This window comes from Procambarus clarkii, chromosome 56 (genome assembly GCF_040958095.1).
Source record: "Procambarus clarkii isolate CNS0578487 chromosome 56, FALCON_Pclarkii_2.0, whole genome shotgun sequence".
NCBI classification, from domain to species: Eukaryota; Metazoa; Arthropoda; class Malacostraca; order Decapoda; family Cambaridae; genus Procambarus; species Procambarus clarkii.
In genome coordinates, this window is record NC_091205.1 from 33382837 (window position 1) to 33402614 (window position 19778).

Here is a 19778-nt window from a genome sequence, read left to right on the forward strand (position 1 = left end):
GCTGCCTCTTTGGAGTGGCCAAGGGAGAATTGGGCCATCATGATACAGTCAGTCTTGACTGGGAAGGCCCAAATCGCCTACTCTACGTTATCCCTTGACGACTCCGGCGATTACGATATGGTGAAGAAAGTGGTGCTCATGGCGTACCAATTGGTACCTGAGGCATATAGGCAAAAGTTCAGAAACCTGAAGAAGACCTCAGAGCACACTTTCACCGAGTTCGCCACGATCAAGGAGCGACTTTTCCAAGAATGGTGTGCCTCTCGGAAGGTGGAGACCAAGGAAGACCTCGAGCAGCTGATTCTGCTCGAAGACTTCAAGGATTGTTTGTCTGGAGATCTGAAGACTTACCTAGAGGAACAGCAGGTAGAGACCTTGAGTGCGGCAGCCACCATGGCTGAAGAGTATATCCTGACTCATAGGCCATCTGCTAGGTACGTCCCGAAGACCTATTCAAGATATCCAGCCAAACATAAACCTGAAGATAGATCTGCCCCTCGAAGTGTCGCCAGGCCAACCTCAGATAGTCCTCGGAAGATTAGTCCTAAAAGGGATGTATTGTGTTGGACCTGCGGCAAGAGAGGACATATTGCTGCAAGGTGTCGTGGCAGTACAGGTACTAATCCCCGTAGGGAAGTCATGCTGATGAACAGTATAGTACCACCGACATCCACCCTAGAGAAGAGGAAAGGATTGTTCGCCCCATATACCTCCCAAGGATATGTAACCAGTGGCCTTTCAAGTACGTCTGTGGTAATACTTAGAGACAGTGGAGCGGCCCAGTCTCTGATTCTGGCAACATCATTACCCGAAGGTATATCGGCTGATGAGATGCAGAAGGTAATCCTGGGTGGATTCCCTTCCACCTTGTACGTTGCCCCATTGGTACAAGTGCATCTAGACTCTCAGCACTTCAAAGGTGAGTGTCGGTTGGCCGTGGTGGATAGTCTTCCCATAGAGGGGATTGACGTAATATTAGCCAATGACTTAGCCCTAGGATTATTACCCAACTGTCCCCTGGTAATGGATAATCCAGGACGTGAAGAGACCAGTCCCAACCCAGCAGTGCAAACCAGGTCTCAGGCGCGCCTCCATGCACCACTAGATCTAAACACTTTGTTTGACTCTCCTCCTATCCCGCAGGTTACAAGTAGCCATACACCAGTCCCGCCCGTCCAGATGCCGGTTCCTGAACGCTGGACTCGAGCCCATCTGATAGAGGAACAGACGAAGGACCCTCAGGTACGGAAGTTGGCCGACACCGTAGACTCTCCTGCGAAAGGAGGGGATCTATATGTGTGGTCAAGTGGTGTACTGTGTCGCCGGCATCCTCCGAAATACCCCCAGTCAAGTGCGGTAGGTGATCAGATAGTCGTCCCAGCCGTGTTCAGATCTAAGCTGTTAGAAACAGCCCATGCTAATAGATTTGTTGGACATGGTGGGATCTCTAAGACTTTCCAACGCCTAGCCAAGGGCTTCTACTGGCCGCATATGAAGGAGGACGTACGTCGTTTCTGCAAGACCTGCCACGCCTGTCAGGTGGCCGGGAAAGCAAACCAGCCTGTCCCCAAAGCCCCTTTATACCCCATTCCATCAATAGGTGAGCCCTTCGAACACCTCATCTTGGATATAGTAGGCCCTCTTCCACCTGCTACCTCAGGAGTACAGTATTTGCTAACAATACTAGATCGGGTTAGTAGATACCCAGAAGCAATCCCCCTTAAGACCATCACAGCTAGGGTTTTGGTGAAACAACTGCTCTGGTTCATCTCACGATACGGTCTTCCCAAGACCATTCAGACGGACCAGGGATCTAATTTCATGTCCCGTTTGTTTCGCCAACAGATCGCCGACCTGGGAATCCGACAGGTAACCTCTAGTGCCTACCATCCCGAGTCTCAGGGAGCTTTGGAACGTTTTCACCAGACGTTGAAGGGCATGCTTCGGAAGTTTTGCTACGACAGGCAGAGTAAGTGGGTTGAAGAACTGCCCTACCTCCTATTTGCGGTAAGATCAGTACCCAATGAATCCATAGGAATCTCCCCATTCGAGATGATCTTTGGTCACTCAGTAAGAGGTCCCTTAGAGGTGGCACGAGACCCTTGGCTGGACGCAGAAACCAACGAGGATATTGTGGACTGGTTGTCTACAAATAAAGGACGGCTGTTCTCAGCCTGGGAGATGGCTACTAGGACCTTAGAAAGTACACAAAGAACTATCAAGAACAGGTATGATAGGAGGACCAAGCAAAGGGAGTTCCAAGTAGGCGATCTGGTTTTGGTATGTACTCCTACAATAACTGGAAGTTTGAGCGCCAGATTCGTAGGTCCCTATCCGGTTGTAAAGAAGGTTACTAACCTCAATTACCTTCTGAGTACTCCAGACCGTCGTAAGAAAGAAACTCTGGTTCATGTTAATATGATCAAGAGATACGAGGGGCGGGATACACTCCCCGTAACCTTAGTGACCACTAATGACGACCTTGAGGAGGAAGAGGTGGTGTTGACTAACTCAGACATTCTGTTAAACTTGCAGGCAAAGTTGACACACGTGGCCGAAGGACATCAATCATCATTGCTGTAGATGATCCGGCAATACAAGCCTATCTTCGACGATGTTCCAGGATTAACATCTGTCTTGAGGCATGATGTCGAGCTGGAGGAAGGCGTCCGACCTATAAAGCAACACCCGTACCGTCTCAACCCACTGAAGAAACGGATGGTGAAAGAGGAGGTAGATTACATGCTGAAACACCATCTGATAGCCCCGAGCTCGAGCCCATGGTCATCCCCGATACTACTAGTGCCCAAACCTGGTAAGAAATACCGTCTTTGTATTGATTATCGCCAGGTGAATAAGGTCACTGTAGCAGATACTTACCCGCTCCCCAGAGTAGAGGAATGTCTGGATGCCATAGGTAGAGCCCGGTACCTGACAAAATTTGACCTGTTCAAAGGCTATTGGCAAGTTCCCCTCACGGACAAAGCCAAACCCATATCAGCATTTGTGACTCCCGACGGGCTGTTTGAATGTCAGGTGATGCCATTCGGGATGAAAAACGCAGCCTCCACTTTCCAGAGACTGATGGGTATTGTGTTGCGTGACGTGGAAAACACCTTAGTCTACATCGATGATGTATTAATATATGATGTAGATTGGCAGGATCATCTGCGTCACATAGAGGATTTCTTCAAGGCCATGCTCCAGTCAGGATTGGTGGTCAACCTGCATAAATCGGAGTTTGCCAGAACCTCTGTCATCTTCCTAGGTCATAAGGTTGGAGGAGGATGGATTGCGCCGAAGGCCAGCAAGATCGAGGCAATAGTCCAGTATCCTACGCCAGCTACCAGGAAGGACATCTTGCGTTTCCTTGGTATGGCTGGGTTTTATCGTAAGTTTGTCCCTAATTTTTCCTCCATCGCCGCCCCCCTGACCAATCTGTTGAAGAAGGGGGTAAAGTTAATATGGAATGAGAATTGCCAGAAGGCATTCGAGAATCTCAAAGCAATTCTGATCTCTGCTCCAATCCTCAGGTCCCCGAGCTTTGAGGATAGATTCATCCTGACGGTCGACGCCTCTGACTATGGCCTGGGCTCCGTTTTATCCCAGACGGACGAGAAGGGGGTGGAACATCCGGTGGCCTATCATTCTAAGAAGTTCACCCCCAGCCAGCTGAATTACTCGGTCATAGAAAAGGAAACGTTGGCCTTGATTAATTCCGTCCAGCACTTTGAGGTGTATCTAACAAGCAATGGTCATCCTATATTAGTACGGACCGACCATAATCCTCTAAAGTTCCTGGCTCAGTTTAGGCAAAAGAACCTCAGGCTCACCAGATGGAGTCTCCATCTGCAGCAATACCCCCTCCAGATTGAACGTCCAAAGGGGTGGACAACGTGGTAGCTGATGCATTATCTCGCATCTAAATCCTCATACTAATTTGGTTTGTCTTCCCTTATAGAACCCCAAAGCAAATTCCTTTTGGTGGGGAGGTGTTACGAACCCGGATCCAGCGTCCGAGCACGGAGTAGTAAACGACCGCGCCATCTGTGGGTCGGCTCCCGAAACCCCCCCCACCCGCCAAGCGCCGACGACACCTGGTGAGGATGCCGTGTATCAGCTACGAGGGCCAGTTTCCAGTCCCGTTCAGCACTCTACACCGCCGCCACTGACCTCTGGTGAGGTGGTGCTCCGACGACAGCGCCATCTATGGACTGGATACGTCCGGTGTTTGTGCCAGAGCCCGTAAGTAAGGTGTTTTAGTGTGTCCCAGTCATTGATGACGTGTCTGTTTACAGAGTCGACCTGGGACCGCTGTGTTGAAGGTTGAGGCAGTCTACCCGAGGCAGCCAGTCTCCATACCTTGAAAGTTGCTGCAGCTGTTGTGAAGTCGTCCCCCCGGAAGAACACTGTGGTGTGTTAGCCTGCCAGTGGAGTGGCAGTAAGAGGATTTACCCGGGACCGACTGTTGGAGACGATCATCCACTGGGGTATTGAGGACAGGAGGGTGATTTGTGATATCACACGAGACTCCTGTCTAGGGCGTACCCCTTATATCGTTCGTGGAGTGGCCGTACCAGCCTTGGTGGCTCAGTACCTGCCAGCAGACCAGCTGGACGTGTGGTTGACGGCCTCCACAACGGTGCCCCCAGTGGACCTGTGTTTTGGCTGACCTGTGGCCAGGGTAGGCTCAACTTCTTTGGATATTTCATTGTGTGGCCACGAAGAAGCACCAAGGACTCGGCACCGAGAGTTGTGGCACCAGAGTCTTCAGCAGAAGACTATATTGTGTATAATCCCCTTGTATAGTGTTAATACCCCTCCCCCTGTGCACCTTTTGATTTTATATATTTAATTGGTGATGGTGACAAGTATAATCTTTAGTTCTTAGCTTTCTTTCCCTACTCCCTTTTAAGTTACTTGCGTCACGGATCTCATCTCTTGATAGCCAATACTGGCTTGGGAACGGATACATATATCTTCCTCTAACAACATCAGAATAAGGACCCCGTTGCGTCCCGAGAGGGCCGTAACAGGGCTGCTGTAGGATGGAGAACATCTCAGAAAGTAGGTCAACTTAGGGAGAGACAGGCATCTTGTGAGGAGAAAGAGAGCATCATGGGCAACAATCTTGTCAATCCTGTCTAGCATTCTCTTTAGGTCAGTGATTTTTGCAGCCAGGACCTCCTCGATTGCTCGTGGGCCAATGGGGGCACCCAGGAGAGTGCAGTCCGGTGGCTCGACAACGAGAATGTCTGGAAGAACATTTTGTATTTGCCCAGTGATGTCTGGGTTGCGGGAGATTATTTCACATTTGGATGCATTGAGAATGAGGCCTAAGGCTGCTCCCTGCTCCTGGATTTTCCTTATATCCTCCAAAATGGTTTCCGGAGTTCCAGCTAGAGTACCATCATCCAGGTACCAGATGTTTAGCTCGCTTGTCAGCCTATCAGTGACCTCTTTGATAGCTAGGCAGAAAAGGAGGGTGGCTAAGGGGTCACCTTGTTGGACACCTTCACAAGAGTTTATTTCATGCTCCCCAAAAAGAAGCTTAGAGTTCCCACTGTAGCACGATCGGATGAATGGGTAAAGGGGACGGAAATGGTTGTGTACAGCCCTGAGGACAGCGTCTCGTCTGACTTGATTGAAGGCATTTTTGAAGTCAAGCTTTACTAGTGCCTTCTGGTCCGGGAGATCAGCAATGTAAGCCCGCGGTGCATGTGCTGCAGCTTCACAACCTAGAGGAATCCCAAACAAAAGCTGATGAGGTTTCAGCAAGGTGGCTGCTTCCCGGCTGATAGATCTCACTGCAGCATTAGCTACAAGGCGTCGGAGGGTGTTGCCAACGGCAATGGGCCTGATACTCCTATCCTTCTTCTTTAGAGCACAGAGTGCTGCTCCATAAAAGACAGGCCTGATGTCCTCAGGGATGCCACCAGCCAAACATATGTTGGAGAATCTGGTAAGTTCCACTAGAAGGTCCTTTGCAGCATCTCCAAGCACCGGGTTCAGCATTTGTTTGATGTGCTGGGGTCTTAGGCCTGTAAAGCTCCCTGCTGAACCTGTTGGGAAAGACATGGCTGCTTTGTACACCTCAGATTCTCGAACAGTCAAGGGTTCTATGCCAGCATTGTTTTCCTGCGGATCCCTGCTGCTGTCGCGGGCTCTGGGTGGGTGTTTGTCTTGAAGATCCTCTGCTGTCGAGGCGTTCCTGGGGGCAATAGTGTCATCGCTGGTCATGATTCTGATGGCACCTGTGGTATTGCCCTCTTCTATTTTCTTGGTGATCTGTGCTCTTATTTTGTGGTTCTCAGATGAGTTATTGTTGGTCGTCCTGCGGCTGGTGTTCTTGGCACGAGGGGGAAAGCGGACCAGGTTGTCTGCTCTGGGGAATTCATTAAGAGCCCTGATTACAGAGGTTGCTAATGACTTGTCTCTCCTGGGCGGTAATGCTAGGCATGCATTCCCAAATAGAAGGAGATTGTGCCACAATCCAGAGGTTCTGGGAGCATTGTTGACCTTTGTCAGCAGACTGGTGAGTTTGGCTGCTGCTTGATGACGGGCAGCCTTGGGGATGTGGGGCAAGGTCCTGGTGGACGTCGCTTTGACTGCTTCAAACAGATTATCTGCTGAAATGAAGCTGAGGGAGGTATTGTTCCTCGCTCCTGCAGTAGGTTGTCCATCGTCACTGCCCCGGGGCAGGTGCCTAGACCCTAGACAACCACCTGAATTGGCAGAATGATAGCGGACAGTTCCATTTGAATTGAGACGATACCGTCTGTCACACACTTGACAGTTTCCTCTTGGGTGGTCATCTTCTTGGCTGGAAAGAGGCTGTGTGTCAGGTGCGACATGTGCCATGCCTAGATGTGATGACGCCTGGCTGCCCCCTGAGTGCACCCTCTCCTTCCCAGGTGGAGAGTAACACGGCAAGCATTACCTCCTGGGGGAGTTGGGCATGGCCTGGGCACCGTGTGTGGGTAGGCTGTGTGTTGATCGGCAGCTGGCTGGGTCGGGCGCAGGTAGCGGGGTGGGGGAAGATGGCGGGCGGGGGTGGTGGAGGGGGGGCACGCGAGGGAGGCCGCCGTCACACTTGTTACACACTATCAACACTCGGGGAAATCACTAGTGCACTTTGTTTTTAACACTACACTCACCGATTTGCTTATGAACGCACTAACTTTCCACTAACATCACTAGGCAGCTCGAGAGCCTCCCCATCACTACCCCCTCCCCCCGTACCCCCCCTGGGGGCTGGTGGGTGGCGGCACTGAGACGGCGGCGACCCTCCCCTCACCCTCACCCATACACTGTACCTGCCTCGCCATACACAAAGCTCAGACAACGCACCTTTCTACGGTCATAGTGTTGGAATGAAGGAGATACGGTTCTTCTTGTCACCCCCGGGGCCTTCAGCAAGTATTCATACCTACATAGGTCAAGTCTTGGCTGGCTCAGTCTTGGCTATATATATATATATATATATATATATATATATATATATATATATATATATATATATATATATGTCGTACCTAATAGCCAGAACGCACTTCTCAGCCTACTATTCAAGGCCCGATTTGCCTAATAAGCCAAGTTTTCATGAATTAATGTTTTTCCGTCTACCTAACTTACCAAACCTAACCTAACCTAGCTTTTTTTGGCTACCTACCCTAACCTTACCTATAAATATAGGTTAGGTTAGGTTAGGTAGGGTTGGTTAGGTTCGGTCATATATCTACTTTAATTTTAACTCCAATAAAAAAAAATGACCTCATACATAGAGAAAAGGGTAGCTTTATCATTTCATAAGAAAAAAATTATAGTAAATATATTAATTCAGGAAAACTTGGCTTATTAGGCAAATCGGGCCTTGAATAGTTGGCTGAGAAGTGAGTTCTGGCTACTAGGTACGACATATATATATATATATATATATATATATATATAAATATATATATATATATATATATATATATATATATATATATATATATATATGTATATATATATATATATATATATATATATATATATATATATATATATATATATATATATATGTATATATATATGTATATATATATGTATATATATATATATATATATATATATATATATATATATATATATATATATATATATATATATATATATATATATATATATATATGTATATATATATATATATATGTATATATATATATATATGTATATATATATATATGTCGTACCTAATAGCCAGAACGCACTTCTCAGCCTACTATTCAAGGCCCGATTTGCCTAATAAGCCAAGTTTTCATGAATTAATGTTTTTTCGTCTACCTAACCAACCTAACCTAACCTAACCTAGCTTTTTTTGGCTACCTAACCTAACCTTACCTATAAATATAGGTTAGGTTAGGTTAGGTAGGGTTGGTTAGGTTCGGTCATATATCTACGTTACTTTTAACTCCAATAAAAAAAAATTGACCTCATACATAGAGAAAAGGGTTACTTTATCATGTCATAAGAAAAAAATTATAGTAAATATATTAATTCAGGAAAACTTGGCTTATTAGGCAAATCGGGCCTTGAATAGTAGGCTGAGAAGTGAGTTCTGGCTACTAGGTACGACATATACATATAAATACATATATATATATGTATATATATGTATATGTCGTACCTAGTAGCCAGAACTCACTTCTATGCCTACTATGCAAGGCCCAATTTGCCTAATAAGCCAAGTTTTCATGAATTATTTGTTTTTCGACTACCTAACCTACCTAACCTAACCTAACCTAACTTTTTCGGCTACCTAACCTAACCTAACCTAACCTATAAAGATGGGTTAGGTTAGGTTAGGTAGGGTTGGTTAGGTTCGGTCATATATCTACGTTAATTTTAACTCTAATAAAAAAAAATTACCTCATACATAATGAAATGGGTAGCTTTATCATTTCATAAGAAAAAAATTAGAGAAAATATATTAATTCAGGAAAACTTGGCTTATTAGGCAAATCGGGCCTTGCATAGTAGGCTGAGAAGTGCGTTCTGGCTACTAGGTACGACATATATATATATATATATATATATATATATATATATATATATATATATATGTCGTACCTAGTAGCCAGAACTCACTTCTCAGCCTACTATTCAAGGCCCGATTTGCCTAATAAGCCAAGTTTTCCTGAATTAATATATTTACTATAATTTTTTTCTTATGAAATGATAAAGCTACCCTTTTCACTATGTATGAGGTCAATTTTTTTTTATTGGAGTTAAAATTAACGTAGATATATGACCGAACCTAACCAACCCTACCTAACCTAACCTAACCTATATATATAGGTAAGGTTAGGTTAGGTAGCCAAAAAAAGCTAGGTTAGGTTAGGTTAGGTAGGTTAGGTAGACGAAAAAACATTAATTCATGAAAACTTGGCTTATTAGGCAAATCGGGCCTTGCATAGTAGGCTGAGAAGTGAGTTCTGGCTACTAGGTACGACATATATATATATATATATATATATATATATATATATATATATATATATATATATATATGTCGTACCTAGTAGCCAGAACTCACTTCTCAGCCTACTATTCAAGGCCCGATTTGCCTAATAAGCCAAGTTTTCCTGAAATAATATATTTACTATAATTTTTTTCTTATGAAATGATAAAGCAACCCTTTTCTCTATGTATGAGGTCAATTTTTTTTTATTGGAGTTAAAATTAACGTAGATATATGACCGAACCTAACCAACCCTACCTAACCTAACCTAACCTATATTTATAGGTAAGGTTAGGTTAGGTAGCCAAAAAAAGCTAGGTTAGGTTAGGTTAGGTAGGTTAGGTAGACGAAAAAACATTAGTTCATGAAAACTTGGCTTATTAGGCAAATCGGGCCTTGAATAGTAGGCTGAGAAGTGCGTTCTGGCTATTAGGTACGACATATATATATATATATATATATATATATATATATATATATATATATATATATATATATATATATATATATATATATATATATATATATATATATATATATGTATATATATATATATATATATATATGTATATATATGTAAATATATATATATATATATATATATATATATATATATATATATATATATATATATATATATATATATATATATATATATATATATCTATATATATATATATATAATATATATATTATTAAATATGACCGAAAAAGTAAGATTAATAATTCTAACACGAATTTTCTCAATCTTTCGTACATTACGCTTCACTGTTGGAGGTAAATCAAAAATCAATTCTCCAAAATTCATTTCTATTTCTAGTCTGACGCGACACGGGCGCGTTTTGTAAAACTTATTACATTTTCAAAGACTTTAGTTCACAAATACACAACTGAATAGAACTTACGTATCTCCGATTTTATATCTACATTTGAGTGAGGTGGAAGGGGTGATGTGGCATTAACACAAGACAGAACAAAATGTGGTATTAATAGGGTATTAATTTCATCAACACAAGAGAGAACAAGGGTATTAATTTCATGAACACAAGACAGAACACGAAACAATGGATATTGAATAGAAGTGTTTGTAGAAAGCCTATTGGTCCATATTTCTTGATGCTTCTATATTGGAGCGGAGTCTTGAGGTGGGTAGAATATAGTTGTGCAATAATTGGCTGTTGATTGCTGGTGTTGACTTCTTGATGTGTAGTGCCTCGCAAACGTCAAGCCGCCTGCTATCGCTGTATCTATCGATGATTTCTGTGTTGTTTACTAGGATTTCTCTGGCGATGGTTTGGTTGTGGGAAGAGATTATATGTTCCTTAATGGAGCCCTGTTGCTTATGCATCGTTAAATGCCTAGAAAGAGATGTTGTTGTCTTGCCTATATACTGGGTTTTTTGGAGCTTACAGTCCCCAAGTGGGCATTTGAAGGCATAGACGACGTTAGTCTCTTTTAAAGCGTTCTGTTTTGTGTCTGGAGAGTTTCTCATGAGTAGGCTGGCCGTTTTTCTGGTTTTATAGTAAATCGTCAGTTGTATCCTCTGATTTTTGTCTGTAGGGATAACGTTTCTATTAACAATATCTTTCAGGACCCTTTCCTCCGTTTTATGAGCTGTGGAAAAGAAGTTCCTGTAAAATAGTCTAATAGGGGGTATAGGTGTTGTGTTAGTTATCTCTTCAGAGGTTGCATGGCTTTTCACTTTCCTTCTTATGATGTCTTCGACGAAACCATTGGAGAAGCCGTTATTGACTAGGACCTGCCTTACCCTACAGACTTCTTCGTCGACTTGCTTCCATTCTGAGCTGTGGCTGAGAGCACGGTCGACATATGCGTTAACAACACTCTTCTTGTACCTGTTTGGGCAGTCGCTGTTGGCATTTAGGCACATTCCTATGTTTGTTTCCTTAGTGTAGACTGCAGTGTGGAAACCTCCGCCCTTTTCCATGACTGTTACATCTAGAAAGGGCAGCTTCCCATCCTTTTCCATCTCGTAAGTGAAACGCAGCACGGAACTCTGCTCAAATGCCTCCTTCAGCTCCTGCAGATGTCTGACATCAGGTACCTGTGTAAAAATGTCGTCAACATACCTGCAGTATATGGCCGGTTTCAAGTTCATGTCGACTAAGACTTTTTGCTCGATGGTACCCATGTAGAAGTTTGCAAACAGGACACCTAGGGGAGAACTCATGGCGACCCCATCTACTTGCTTATACATGTGCCCATCCGGGCTCAAGAAGGGTGCCTCTTTAGTACAAGCTTGGAGTAGTTTCCTCAGAATATTTTCTGGTATGTCAAGAGGAGTACAGGCTGGATCACGATACACTCTGTCGGCTATCATCCCGATTGTCTCATCCACTGGTACGTTGGTGAACAGCGATTCTACGTCCAACGAGGCTCTTATTCCTGTGGCCCGTGTGCCCTGCAGTAAGTCAACAAATTCCTTTGGCGACTTCAGGCTGAAGGCGCAAGGGACATAAGGAGTCAGCAGGCCGTTGAGTCGCTTCGCTAGTCTGTATGTGGGTGTGGATACCCACACCCACGTACAGACTAGCGCCATATTCTCAGCACCTAATTATTTTTCACCTTTAACTTTATTATTCTTGTAGAGTAAACTTTATCCCTATTATTCATTTATGTTATATTGTTTTGACTTGTTCTTTTGCACTGTACATTGCCAAGGGATTGTCTTTGTTTATAATTTATTTTCTATATTAATTAAAGTTTCATTGTTCATACGTTGTGTTTTGCGTGTCTTCCCTTACTTTACCACAGACAGATAAACAGGCAAGCAGTCTATCTTTTTTTTGTAAGTGTGACAAGGCATTGACACCTGCCATTGGAGGACTGCCGAACATCTACACTCCAACACTTTCCCGTTACAATAGATTGACAAAATTAATATTCATTATGATTATGGAATTAATAAAAATGACAAAGATAATTTTAATTAATTAATTCTTATTAATATAATCTTAATTAATTAATACTTATTAATTAAATCTTAATATAATAGAATCTTAACATAATATAACCTAAATATAATATAATCTAAAATATAATTAATTATAATTAGCTTAACTGTTATCCTATCATTAATATAATATTAATAAAAATATGATCTTAATTAATTAAATAATTAATCTTAATTCAATTGTCATTAAACTTATAGATAATAGATATAATAATACAATCGAGTTAGCTTTTGCTAAAATACTGAAGAAGATGCTTAAGTAAGTACATGGAGACTTTACTTTAATGTTACGAACTTTCACGGATGATAGATAATTATTTAACCAATGGAGTGCAAGCCAGCATCTTGGACAAGGTTAGGCTAGGTAATGCTCAGTCACTCATGAGATTTTTCGAGTATTGACATTGGAAGAATGCTGACATTAAAGAAGGTCATTAGTTGTTGGGGCGCTGTATTTCATACCGTTATCATGTTTTTTCCCTCTTCACAATGATCGTTCCAATCCTAGTGTTGCACGGCTGGATAAGACTTGGGGGTTGTTTGGGAAGTTGATGCAGCCTGTGGAGAAGGAATCCATGCTGCCTGATAAGGTACTCATTGACATAAAGGTTGGATTTTTGACGTGCAGATGATTGGTTGAGGTCATACTTCACAGCTGGATTTGTGAGTTTAATGAGCATTCGCCTAGTGCTACGGGGACTGTTTTTTTTCTATGCTGAAGGCTGATTTGATATCAACGTTAACTTTCAACTTTGAATTAATTAGCTCACGGGCTTCATCACAGCAGATCTCACCTTGTAGTTCTTCTGGTAGATCAGCAGAGCTAATGATTAATGTGTCGTGCAATTAAGGATGCTCTAAATCGTCTTCGGAGGCCGCCTGATGCATCTGGAGGAGAATTATTTGTTTTTCTAGCCTTTTGAAGGATATCATTTTGTCCTGGTTGGGTGTGCTCGGTCTTAATCTTGTATATCTGTTCAACTATGTCACTTTGACATAATTATAACAAAACCATTGTCCTACGGAGTTGATTTAGCTTCCAGACATATTTTTTAAATAAATCTGAAATGTTTTGTGGCTATTTATGTTAAATATTATTGTAAATATGGATTCTACTAGTTAATATCATTAATTCAGTTTGCGATAATTTGAGCAGAGAAGTGCAATGATTTAATCACTGTACAGGAGGCTGATATGCCAGCAAACACTCTCCAGTTTAGTTAAATTCATTTATTATTATCAGGGATAGGGGTTTTTAAACTTATATAATTTAATCTTTTAACGAACAGAGACTCCTACCACTTCCCTGATAATATAGGATTAACCACTGCAACTACTACTGTTGTCAATCAACCATTAATGAACATTGAAGAGAATATTGGAGGATCATCCTGAAATCGTCCTATATAAGGAGAGGGGTTCAACGTCACCTTAAATTGGGAAAACGGCTCTATTCTGACCTATTTGTCAGGAATACCTTTCATGATATTACTGTCCGCTGTCAACCAACTCTGCAACCGTTTCTCTTTCTCTTTTCCTAGAAATCCTCATCAGGACAAGAGCAAAAACCAGTTGTCTACAGACAAACATCTATTATATGAAAATACACAGACATAAAATAACAAAACAGTACAGTATCATAGGATCCTACAAACCAGCAACACACTTATAAAATATCAGTTCTTCACCAAATAAACTGCACTGAGCTGCTGCTTAATTCTTGCCCGCAGCCTCCTGCCTCCTCACTGATTGAGGCTATGTAATTCGCATACAAAAATATCGCCAACAAGAAAATAATAATTTGCTCACTTTACAATGCGTAATTCATGCCACGTGTATTCAATCACTTCCTAAAAAATTCCATGGTGTCCATACAATTCTCTGTTCTACGTCCTGAGGCCCACCTCTAAGAACATCTGTTTATGGTCCTAAAAATCAGGTAGGTACTCCTACAGTCTCTAAAATAATTGCTGCTACTGGAAGTCCCTCTTAATGCGTATGAAGCACCTCTACATGGCTCCACCAAATAAACGAGTAACTCCATTACACTTGAAGTTTCACTGTACCACTGAAGTTCCACTCCACACACATGTAGCTCTACTCCACACTTGAAGTTCTACTCCACATAATCTTCCCTAGACACGAAGCTCCTCCACGAACTTCAATATACACAAACCTGTAATTCCATTACCATACCATAGTAACATGTTCTCCTGATGAAATATAAATAACATATATTTAACAACATTAAACTTCATCACCCAACCTCCCACTGGCGCCGGGCTTATCCCGGTAGGTTACTACCCTACTATTCAGTTAAGTCTGAATTTCTGCAGTGCCAGGAAGGATGATGCGACGACGCTCGCCTGACGACGCCCAAATATGGCACCCAACCAAGTCATCCACAAATCCTCTTGGACTGTTTCTAAATGCTTCTTACAGTCCCGAATTGAGTATACGAAGTCGCCGGCAGGTTTAACACAGAAACACCTGCTCAATTTCATCCACTCAAAGGATTTCTCTCAATAGGGTTCACACATGTCACAACAACCATATAGACCTCAAGCAGCCCCTAATATCGTTCAAAATCACAAAGAAATGTTTAACACCATCTTTGGCAGTTTCTTCACACTTTGTACAAGTAGCCTTAACTCAAACACTTAACCAAGAAATATAATCTTCTTTCTTCCCAGTACTTTCTTCTCTCTTCTCCCGGGAAAGGGGGAGATCGACGTACGTCTACCCTCGACGACTCTCGCAACTCAAGTGACTCTTTTACGACCTCCATAATGTCGACATCTTACATTGTTTCCACGAGATGCTTGCTTCTCTTCAGTTATAATTTACTGATATTTGCTTAGTTTAATTCCTTCCCCTGACTCCCAAATCCAGTCATGTGTGTAGATTAACTCTAATAAGGCAGACCTATCTCATTAGGCTACCTGGGGTTCATAACATTATGCACCCCATACCAATCCTGTGGGCGGTAGTGGAAAGGGTTACAGAGGTACATATATAGGCTCAGGGACTAAACCCCAACAGTTCATTTAGTTACATTCAATTGTAATTGCAAGTTACAATCTTGATGAGCTAGCTATAAAATTCTATCGTCACATCAATCTATGCACATCGTCACATCAACAATGGGCTCTAGACCGACCACAATTACTGTTTCTAGATCACGCAACTGACATATGTGCAGAGCTAGTGTCACAATTTATATGTTTATCCTGAACTCCGCTCCCGTCCCTCCCCCCTCCCCATCCAATAGGCCGCGGTGAATAGGTTACAATCACTCAGATACTATCTACAGTTAGCAAACTGGGGATATTTGGCTAAGATTTCTGGCAGCAGATAATTTTGAATTAAATATTTACACATCTCTGGAACATTTGTTATAGAACTTTCACTGAATTCACGTATCTTTTCGCACTCCATCACATAGTGACGGAGGATGTGCGAATAATTTTATTGACACAGTTTACATCTGGTCAGGTCTACATAAACAGATAATGAAAATTCCCAGAGAGATACTTGTAACCGAGTCTAAGCCGAGCAGTAGTAACATCTAGAAGTCTGCTGATTTTAATGGATGATTCATAAATGTGTGTGGCTCCTTTTGCATGATAGTATGATAGATGGAATTACTGGTGTCAACTTCCCTTTATCTCAGATCCACAAGATTTTGTTGACGTTCTTGGTGTATTATTGCTTACTGACTGCTCACTGACAATCCAAGCTAATACTCAATTTCCCTTTAAAGGTATATTCTTTGCCTAACTCATTAGATCAATCATGCAATCGGAGGTCAACATGAGATTGAGACCACATGAAATGAACTCTGTTATCATCATTAGCATTTTGTTGTATTTGTGTCTTGCTTGAAACACGAGTATGTGACAGTTATGTCTTAAAGAGTTGAGAGCAATTAAGGATGATAAAGAATTACTTACATTTAATGTATCAAGTTTGTAGACTTGCACACATTTCAGTGCAAGGAGCAAGGCTGAAGGGTAAAAGCCCAGTTGTTTATATGGGCTCCCCACTCAAAATATAAGTCATCGCCCATTGTCAGGACAACTGCACTTCCAGTTGCATCCATGTGACGGTGTAGGGAACCTCCAGTGTATAAGATTTAAGCCAATATTTTGATCCTTTCAGAACCCTAATTTAGAACATCTTTAAATGATGGAGAGTGTTTTTCCGTGTTTATTTCCCTCCCGATTTTAATATCACCGGCAAATTTGCAAATATTGCTGCTGAAGCCTGAATGTAAATCATTTTTATATATATTATGAATAACAGAGGTGCCAAGACAGAGCCTTGAGGCTCTCCACTTACAACATTTTCCCACTCTGACTTAACCCCATTTATACTAACTCTTTGTTCCCTTTGGTATAGCCATGCCCTAATCCTACTTAAAATAATACCCCCAATACTTTGAGTTACTAACTATTTAATCAGTCTTTCATGTGGCACTGTGTCAAAAGCTTTGCTAAAGTCAAGGTACACAACATCACAAACCTTACCACAATCAACTGCCTGAACTACCCTGGAATAAAATGATAGCAAATTTGTTAAACATGAACTGCCATTTGTAAAACTATGTTGTCAATCATTTATTAATTTTAGTTTTTTAAGATGAACGTGAAGGTATTTGCAATCATCGATTCAAGTAACTTTCCCAAAATAGAAGTTAAGCTAATTGCTGATTATTTGATGCAAGTGTTCTATCTCTTTTCTTGAAAATGGGTATCACATTAGCAACCTTCCACAACTCTGGCACTCTCACTGACTAATTATTTATTAAATACTAGCTGTACCTGGCCACGCATTGCTGTTTCTCAGCAACGCATGTGCGTTCCTGAGCTACGGCAACCTTCCCCTGTCTCCTAGTCCTCCCCAACATCCCCGCCTTCTCTGTCACCTCGTCCTCCCAACCATTCCTCACTCCCCCATTCCCTCGTCCTTCCAACCATTCCCCACTCTCCCATCCCCTCGTCCTCCCTACCTTTTCGCACTCCCCCGTCCCCTCGTCTTTCCCACCATCCCCCACTCCCCCGTCCCCTCGTCTTTCCCACCATCCCCCACTCCGCTGTCCTCCCTCACAATTCTCCATTCCCTGTCCCCATCATCCCCAACTCCCCCTCGTCTCCTCCACCATTACCCCCTTCCCCGGTCCCCCCTCGTCTTCCCCTCTATCCCCCAATCCCGTCCCCTCGTCCTCCCCACCATTCCCTACTCTCTCATCCAATGCATTCCAAAATGATCTGATGTTCCCATCACTGAAATATAAGAAAAACAGTTAAAAACACAATAAAAAATGAACAAATAAAAAAATAAATTATACTCACGAAATGAACGTTATAGTGAATAACACAGCTCAATTCCAAAGCAATGTTACACAAAATAATTAAATCAAAACGAAAATAAATCGAAATCTATGAAAATTCAAATTATCAATGCAATCAGGAACACTGATATGGAGTCGTAACATTTAGTACAGTGTGTGTGTTGCTCTTGTGTGCAACAGATGGTGCTGTTTAAAACAAAAAACAAAAAAAATACATGTTTTTATCTGTCACAGGCATGGCATTTATACTTATACTCACGAAATGAACGGTATAGTAAACAATACTGCTCAATTCCAGCACAATGTCACACAAAATAATGAAATCAAAATGAAAATAAATCTAAATCTATAAAAAACTCAGTTTGACAATGCATTCAGAAACATTGAAATGGAATCTTAACATATTCAGTATAGCATGTGTTGCTATTACATGCAACAGATGGCCCTTTTTTTAAGATTTTAGTCACAGGTGTGGCATCTATATAGTAGGTATATAAAACCACATGTATTCGAATGAAATGTTGAGTCAAAATTTCAAAGCAATCGGTGAAGAACTTTTGGAGATTACACCGTGTGTTGCTCTTACGTCCAACAGATGATGCTGTTTCTGAAAAAAATTCCTGTCACAGGTGAGCCATGTATATAGTAGGTATATAAAAATACACGCCTATTTGAATGCAACGTTGTGTCAAAATTTCAAAGCAATTGGTAAAGAGGTTCCGAAGATTTTCCTCACATCAAAAACACCTGAAAAACAGTTTTTCAATATAGCATGCTTTTTCCCGTCACAGACGTGCCATCTATATAGTATACATTTAAAAACCCGCTCGGATGCGAATGGAACATTACGAGAAAATTTAAAAGCAATCGGTGAAGAACTTTCAGAGATTAGCGATTTTGAACAAATGAACATTTATATTTTTATTTATATAGATGATTGACAATGGCTCGGAAAGCTCCTATTTGCATTCCTTTAGCACCATGCTAAAATCTTTGTCAGGCCCTGGGGATTTGTTTGGCTTGAGTTTCATTATTTGTTTAATAACATCCTTCCTGGTAACTGCTAAACTAGTCAACCTGTTCTTGTCCCCACCCACATAGACTTGTTCCGCTGAAGGCATAATGCTCAATTCATCTTTATTAAATACAGAGTTAAAATATTGATTAAAAATACTTCACATCCCTTCATCATTATCACTTATCTGACCTGTCTCAGTTTTTAATGGACCAATCCTTTCTCTAATCGTTGTTCGATATAACTGAAAAAAACTTAACGATTTGTGTTTGCTTGCCCTGTTATGTTAACTTCATTTTTTCTATAAGCCCTCCTTATCTCTATTTTAACCTTTCTAACTAGTTGGACGAATTCTTATTCTAAACCGACTTCCACATTCCTAATTCCTTTGTACCAAGCTCTCTTTCTACCTATGAGATTCTTCAGATCCTTTGTTAACCATTACATGTCATTAGTATTTGATCTATTCAATTTGTATGGTATTACACCATTCTTACTACGTTCCTGTGCTTTGCTTAGAATATTTGGAAATAAGTTATATTTTGAATACAAATCGAAATCCCTTCCTACATCACCAATCGTTGGGTTCACACCTCGCTCCAAGACCACCCCCACCCCTCATGCCCAGGGCCTTCCAATCTATTTCACCTGAAAAATTTCTTAGACCGTTAAAATCAGTTTTTCGAAAATCTGGCACTTTAACAGAATTTTTTCCTACAAATCTATTCCATCCTGTACTAAATCTGATTTCTTTGTGATCACTGTTCCCTAGTTCACTCCCTATTTTGATTTCATTAATTTGTGATTCGCAGTTAGTTAATACTAAATCTAAAATATTGTTTTCTCACGTTAGTTCCTTAATGTGTTGCTTAAGAAAGGAATCGACAATTAATTCTAAATATTCTTCTGCTGCATTATTCCCTGTTATGTTAAT

The 19778-nt window shown here is 41.5% G+C and overlaps 1 protein-coding gene across 1 annotated transcript; it reads left to right on the forward strand.

The window, feature by feature from the left end:
- The first annotated feature begins 393 nt into the window (after nt 1-393).
- Nucleotides 394-2583, forward strand: LOC138353255 (uncharacterized). The gene has a single exon (XM_069306145.1). It carries the CDS (start codon nt 394-396, stop codon nt 2581-2583), a length of 2190 nt encoding a protein of 729 aa, XP_069162246.1.
- Nucleotides 2584-19778: the final 17195 nt, after the last annotated feature.

Excerpts from the sequence above, each read along its gene's own strand:
- LOC138353255 (XM_069306145.1), top strand. The coding sequence starts at position 394 with ATGGCTGAAGAGTATATCCTGACTCATAGGCCATCTGCTAGGTACGTC.